Source organism: Vicia villosa, linkage group LG6 (assembly GCF_029867415.1).
Source record: "Vicia villosa cultivar HV-30 ecotype Madison, WI linkage group LG6, Vvil1.0, whole genome shotgun sequence".
Lineage (NCBI taxonomy): Eukaryota > Viridiplantae > Streptophyta > Magnoliopsida > Fabales > Fabaceae > Vicia > Vicia villosa.
In genome coordinates, this window is record NC_081185.1 from 141878538 (window position 1) to 141886733 (window position 8196).

Consider the following 8196-nt stretch of genomic DNA (forward strand, 5'->3'; position numbering starts at 1 on the left):
AAGTTGTGTTTAATCATATTTTCTCTTGGTTGTTTGTGGGTTTGGATAACACTGTGTGAGTGTGAGTGAAATCTATTTTTTCCGCACAAGTTTAAAGATGAGTGGAAGCAACTTGAATATCAAACTTCAAGTTCTTGATGGTAAAAAATGGAATAGATGGATGATTCAAATGCGTGTATTATTTGGTGCTCAATATGTTCTAGATCTTGTCACTGAAGGATATGTTCCGATTGCAGCGGATGCAACAGAAGAACAAAGAGAAGCGCAAAGAGAAACGAGGAAGAGAGATCAGAAGGCGTTGTTCTTCATCCATCAGTGTGTGGATGTGAATGTGTTTGAGGAGATTGCTGATTCTATGACGTCAAAGGAGGCATGGGATATACTGGTCAGGTGTTACGGTGGTGACGTATCAGTGAAGAAGGTAAAGCTTAAATCCCTGAGAAAGCAATATGAGAATCTCAACATGAAGAACAATGAGAAAGTTTCTGAGTATATCTCTAGAGTGATTTTAATCACTAATGAGATGAAGGCTTGTGGAGAAACCTTTTCTGAACAAGTAACCATAGAGAAGATATTGAGGTCACTTACCCCTCAATTTGATTATATTGTTGTATCTATTGAACATTCTAAAGATCTGGAAACCATGAGAATAGCATAGTTGCAAAGCAGTCTAAAAGCACAAGAGTTGCGTATGACTGAAAGAACTTCTGAAAGGGAAGTTGAGCAAGCTCTGAAAGCTTCTTTTGTCAAGAAGGACCAGAAACATTCTTGGTCAGAGTCCAAGAATATACGTGGTGACAAATTCCAGAAGGAAGCCTCAACTTCTGATGAGAAGAAATATCAAAAGGGAAAGGAGAAGAAGAAAGTTCAATGTTACTGTTGCAAACAGTTTGGCCATTTTGCTAGAGACTATTTGGCAAACAAAGGAAGAAAATCAGAAGAAGCAAATATAGCTAGAGGTGATTCAGATGATTAACCTGTGCTACTGATGGCTTCAGAGTCTGACGAAAGATATTTGTCAGAGTGGTGGTATATGGATACTGGGTGTGCAAATCACTTGACTGGAAACAAACAATGGCTGATAGATTTTGACTCTGAAAGGAGGACAATGATCAGATGTGCTGATGACAAGTACCTTTATGCAGAAGGAATAGGAAATGTCAAAGTCAAAGTGAAGAATGGGAAGAATGTTCTGATTAAAGATGTTTGGTATGTTCCTGGAATCAAAAGCAATCTGATGAGTTTGGGTCAGCTCATTGAAAAAGGTTTCTCAGTTGTTATGAAGAACAACCTCTTGAAGTTGTATGATTCCAATCAGAAGTTGATTATGCAATCTGAACAGGGAAGCAACAGAACATTCAAGGTGAATGTAGAAACAGCTGAAACAAAGTGTCTGAGTGCAGAAGGCTCAGAAGGTGATAGTAAGCTGTGGCATAAGAGGTTGGGGAACTTGAACTATAGAAGCCTGGAGCATCTAAGTTCTAAGAAGCTTGTACATGGAATTCCAAAGATTGTGAAGCCTGAGAAGTCATGTGAGGTATGCATGAAAGGCAAACAACCCAGATTTCCCTTTGTATCAGAAGTTTCTCCAAGAGCAAAGCATGCTCTGGGAGTAGTGCACTCTGATGTGTGTGGGTCATTTCCAGAACCTTCACTTGGAGGAAATAGGTATTTTGTGTCTTTTTTGGACGAGTTCACTAGAATGACGTGGGTAAAACTTATCAAGTTTAAGACTGAGGTGTTCACAGAATTCCAAAAGTTCAAGGTGAAGGCTGAGACGCAAAGTGGTCAAAAGATAAAGATTCTCAGAACGGATGGTGGAGGTGAGTATAACTCTACAGAATTCCAGAAGTTCTGTGATGATAATGGAATTGAGCATGAGGTTACTGCTCCTTATACTCCTCAACACAATGGTCTGGCTGAACGAAGAAACCGTACTTTGCTTGATATGATGAGAAGTATGCTAAAAGAGAAGAAGCTTCCTCACAATCTCTAGGGAGAAACTGTTGCTACTGCAACATATGTGCTCAACAGGTGTCCAACGAAGAGGCTGAAGGAAATTGTCCCTTTAGAGAAGTGGACTAAAGAGAAGCAAAGTGTTAGTCATCTGAAAGTTTTTGGTTCTGTGTGTTATAAACACGTTCCAGAAGTTAGAAGGAAGAAGCTGGATAATTGGAGCAGAGTGATATTACTGGTGGGGTACCACAATACATGTGCATACAAGATCTATTGTCCAGAGACTAATAAAGTTGAAGTCAGCAGAGACTTCACTATGAAAGAATCAGAAGTTTTGGATTGGAGAGAGTCTCAACTAACTTCTGATGTAGAGATAACTTTTGAAGAACAATTAGAATCAGAAGATGAAGAATCCTCTGAAGATGAGTCAGATGGTGAATATGATTCTGATCCAGATTCTGATGATGATCTAGAGTCTGGTGGTAGTCATGACTCTGGAAGGAATGACTCTAGAGGTGGTGACTCTGGAGGTGGTGACTCTGAAGTAGCTCAAAGGCTACAAAGAGTCAGAACTATACCTAGAAGGTTTGCAGATTATGACATGTTGCAAGATACAGAAGTTGACTCAGAGGGAGATGCCATTCAATGTGCCATGTTAGTAAACTCTGAACCAGTGGGTATTGAAGAAGCTCTCAAGAAGAAAGTCTGGCTGAATGCCATGAAAGAAGAACTTGAGGCTATAGAAAGAAACAAGACTTGGAAGCTGACAGAACTTCCAAAGAAGAAGAAAGCCATCAGCGTCAGATGGGTTTTCAAGGTAAAGCTGAAGCCAGATGAATCAGTTGGTAAGCACAAAGCAAGGCTAGTGGCCAGAGGTTTTCTTCAGAAACCTGGACTAGATTACTTTGAGGTATTTGCACCTGTAGCTAGACATGAAACAATCAGACTGGTGATTACGTTAGCTGCAAATAGGAATTGGTTCTTGATGCATCTGGATGTAAAGTCTGCATTTCTGAACGGTCCATTACAAGAGGAGGTATATGTGTCACAACGCCCTGGCTTTGTGAAAAAGAATCAGGAAGGGATGGTGTACAAATTACACAAAGCTCTGTATGGATTAAAGCAAGCACCCAGAGCTTGGAATTTGAAGATTGATTCATTTTTCAAGAAGCAAGGGTTTCAGAAGTGTGAGATGGAATATGGAGTTTATGTGCAACATTCTGGAAGCAATATGATTCTGTTGTGTCTTCATGTTGATGACATATTGCTTACAGGAAGTTGTTCAGAAGATCTGATGAAGTTCAAGAAGGTGCCGATGAATGAGTTTGAGATTACAGACCTTGGAAAAATGTCATATTTTCTAGGGATGGAGATTATGTACTCAGGAGATGGTATCATTCTGCATCAGCTGAAGTATGAGTTGGAACTTCTGAAGAAGTTCAAGCTGGAGAATTGCAAAGCTGCTGTTACACCGTCAGAAACGAATTAAAAATTGGACTCTGACTCTGAAGGTGAAGATGTTGATGCTACGATCTTCAAACAACTGGTGGGTTCTCTGAGGAATTTGTGTAATACCAGGTCTGATATATGCTATGCAGTTGGATTGGTTAGTAGGTTCATGAGTAAACCTAAGTGGTCCCATTATCAAGCTGCTGTCAGAATCTTGAGATATATCAAGGGAACTCTGAAGTTTGGCATATTGTTTCCTTTTGGGAGAAAGGAAGAATCAGAGTTATTGAGTTACTCTGACTCTGATTGGTGTGGAGACAGAGTTGATAGAAGGAGTACCTCTGGATATTTGTTTATGTTTCTGGGAGGTCCTATTTCTTGGAGTTCCAAGAAGCAAGCTGTTGTTGCTCTATCAACATGTGAAGTTGAGTATATTGCAGGTGCTGTAGCTGCATGTCAAGCTGTGTGGCTTCTGAACTTATTAGAAGATTTGAAGATTAAAGTGAAGAAGCCTCTAAAGCTGATGATTGATAACAAGTCTGCAATCAATCTTGCCAGGAATCCTGTGTTACACGGAAGAAGCAAGCATATTGAGACTAAATATCATTTCTTGAGAAGCCAAGTCCAGAATGGAACATTAGAAGTTGTGCACTGTAGCACCCAGAAGCAGATGGCAGATGTTCTGACGAAGGCAATCAAGACGGATCAATTTCTACTCTTAAGGAATGGAATTGGCGTTGTCAGCTTTGATTGAAGAATATGAATTAAGGGATGGTATTGAAGAGTAATTCATATTCAGAAGATAAGCATCAGAAGTTCTGAGCATCAGAAGTTCTGATGTGGACTGATCTTCTGATGGTTACTCAGAAGATTGTGTTGACCAGAAGTTCTACCTTCTGGATCCTGTTAGCTTAGCTATTTAGTTAGTAAGGGTACTTTAGTATTTCTTAGTATTGTACTATTTGTACCTTAGACTTGTTCACTATGTTTACTCTATTAGGGCTTATGTGGCAAATTTTCTTTTGTATAAATAGCCTTGTAGTAGCTATCATTAATAATACAATACAACAATTATTCTCTCATTCTTTTGCGTTGTTATTCCTTTTTGTTTATTCTCTTTGTTATCATCTTTCATTCTTGTGCACCAACAAAGATAATTGTCTTGTTTGATTTTGAGATGCTATTATGAAAAATTATTGGGTTTTACAAGTTCAGTGGGAGTAAGCTTATGTTCCTAGTTTAATGTGTCGATTTTATTTTATTTAGTCAGCAATGATATATGATTGTTGTGTGAAACCAAAAAATCTCTAACAAAAATTTAGCGATGAATGATCTTGGAGATTATTCTCAAGGTATCATCCAGTTATATATGTATATATATATATATATATATATATATATATATATATATATATATATATATATATATATATATATATATATATATATATATATAAAGTTGAAAATAAAATTGACATGAAAGACAATAAACTATGGCATGTCTTAATTATCAAGGGAGACTATTAAGTCTCAATCATTGTCCAAAAGGATTTGCAAATTTAGAAAATTAAGTTTTTTTATACTTTGGTTGTGGGAATGTTATATATGATTTTATACGTATATGGAAAGACGTAGGTAAAATCATTAAGTTGATACTTGAACAATTCAAAATTGAATTGTTGAAAGAAAAAAGGCCAACCATTAGGATTATTGTAGAGAACGAAAATAGTTTGTACTCATAAATCGGGGATCTGACAATGGGGAGATCATTAGTATGTTCGACTCCGATATTTTAGATGTCGAATAGACATTCTAATACCGAATAAATGAAGGTAAGTATTTATGTCTTTCAGTTACAATTCAATATAAGGTTTTGAAAGACCAAATTGTAAAGTCGAAATCTAAGGATAAGTAGCATTCAGATGCACTTCTAAAGAATATAATATAATTATTAAGATATATTGTCCAAGTGAAAGATTGTTCAAATATTTTATATTTAAATATTATTTAACTATTATATTTCAATAATTATTATGTGAAAAAAATATTTATATGAATTATATTAGCTATTTATCAAAATTAAGATCCTTAACCGATTAAGTGTTCAAATAAAGTTTAAAAGACTAATTAGATTTTTATTTAGTAATTAATTAATTAATTAATTGGATATGAGTTCAAATATGAGTGGATGTATGACCCATTTCGGAATAATGGAAACTCTATTTGGCCATCATTCTAATATACTCCCTCCGTCCCAAAATATAAAAGAAAAAAAATGCATTTTTCTTGTCCCAAAATATAAGAGAAGAAATCATTTTTCATTTCTTTCAAGGTAAAATTAAATGCAAATTGCATTTAACTTACATTCTCTCTCATCATTTCTATAACCAACAACCAATTAGAATTTTTTTTACATTTTTCAAAACACTTTATTTCAAGAAAACCATAAATTAAATGATTGTGTTTTTACTTTTCTTAATAAACGTGATTTTGTTTTTTTCTCTTATAATTTGGGACGGAGGGAGTATAGACTATGGTCTCCATTATACCCTACAACAAGCAATTCACCTCTTCTTTTCATGTGAAGAGTGTTCAAGGCATTAGGAGTCTCAGTTAAGGAAAATCCACAAGCCAACAAATGTCGATCACTTGTCTCTACACTTATGTGTATTTCTGAAATTTCATCTCTCATATAATAACATATCATAGATCCTGTAATTATATACATGTTGATATTTATTTATTTTATTTCGCACTAAAATATAGTATGATATAATATGTAAAACATCTATATGTGATTAATTGTTATTGAATTAATTCCAACATTTACTTCTTAACTCCTTTTAAATCTTTAGTTCAAACCTATTGAATTATCCAACTCCACATATGTACCTTTAGAATTAATAATCTTGTCTTTCCTCCAAAAATAAAACCAAACATGCATAAACAACATTAAGAAATAAATGAGGTGGCTGCAATTTTTATTAAGGACTTAACTAAATAAACGATAACAAGGACTTTTTATTAATTAAGAATTAATAATCTTGTCTCTCGTTTATTAACATTAAGAATTAATATTAAATAAGCGATCCCTTCATAAACTATAATAAAGACTTTTTATTAATTAGCAAACTTTTGCTCATAACATTAACATACAACAAGAATGTAATTATATGACTTATAAGAGTCTTCAATTACATGATCCATACTTTATTGGTAATTATTATAATTATTAGGAATTGTCATATCATTTGACTATATTATATAAGTTAACTGCATTGGGAGAAACTGGGTACATTTTGTTCACAAACCTTGAGTACTTCCTTTACGGGAATATTAATGTTTATTCCAACAACATTAGCCTTGACTACTTCACAAACACATGCAACAGCATCAGCCTCTACAAGACCACCGATGATGGAGCAACAAGGTTGGGCTTGTTGAATACCAACCCCAATCTTTCCCAAAAATGGCAACAAAGCAACGCAAGCTTGCAAAGGAGGACATTTCGGCGGTGGTGATGGTGGTGACACGGTTGGCGCTTGGGCGAAGCTAGGAGTGGTGAAGAAGAAGATGCAAAGGGCGAAGACGACGATGATGAGATCAATTGTAATGGATGCAACACTCTTTGAACTCATTCTGCAAATGTTTTTAAGATATGTTTAGTAAATTATTTTGAATTATTTGATTTTTGTTGTGGTTGATGAATGAAAGGTGAGGGACATAATTTATAGGCAAATTAAAAGGGACTTTGGGGATCTTAGAAATTTCTATTTTTTTTTTTTTATATTTCAATGAATCCTAATATAGACCACTTATCATGGACCTGCACTTAATAAGTTGGGTCTCTTGAATGAATTAAAATTAATTAACATAGGTTGAATTGTTAGGCAAATCTATTCAACCTAATTTAGTTTTAAATTTTGTACTTTGAATTGCATGCACTGCCTATATATAGATGAATTATTTTGTTCCTAACTTAGAAATAGCATTGGTTGTTAATTTGTAGTCATGGAATTTAGAAGAGGTAAAAAACTTAACGTCGAGGGAAGCTTTGCTACGTAAGTTGGACGTCTCTAGCAAATTAAAGGTAATGTACTGCGATTGTAAAAAAGTTTTACACTGTCATCCAATAGAAACAAGTCATTTCGCAATGTCATATAAACTTCTTAAAATTTACAGTCTGATTTGTCCTGATTCATGGTTTAGGTTGACAGTGTAAAACTTTTTTACACTGCCAGTGCATCACTTATTTTCTCTTTTTCATTATGTATATATTTTTTATAATAATAATAATAATAATAATAATAATAATAATAATAATGATAATATTATTATTATTATTATTATTATTATTATTATAATTATTATTATTATTATTATTATTATTATTATTATTACTATTATTACTATTATTATTATTATTATTATTATTATTATTATTATTATTATTATTATTATTATTATTATTATTATTATTATTATTATTATTATTATTATTATTATTATTATTATTATTATTATTATTATTACTGAAGTATTATTTATCTACACGGTTAGTCCAGTTTTAACTTTTAACCATCATATGTAAAAAAAACCATCATATCACTAAAAATATTTAACCTTACCCATATTAATCTTTAAAGTTTTAAAGTGACATATATGAATGCTTATGATTTGTGTACTGTATAAAACTTTTTGTAAAATTTTTTTTTAAAGAATTTGAGAATTATTATATATATATATATATATATATATATATATATATATATATATATATATATATATATA

The 8196-nt window shown here is 33.2% G+C and overlaps 1 protein-coding gene across 1 annotated transcript; it reads right to left on the reverse strand.

Moving 5' to 3' along the window:
• Window positions 1–6674: 6674 nt before the first annotated feature.
• LOC131614833 (lipid transfer protein EARLI 1-like) lies at window positions 6675–7043 on the reverse strand. The gene has a single exon (XM_058886379.1). It carries the CDS (start codon window positions 7041–7043, stop codon window positions 6675–6677), a length of 369 nt encoding a protein of 122 aa, XP_058742362.1.
• Between the last annotated feature and the right edge of the window lie 1153 nt (window positions 7044–8196).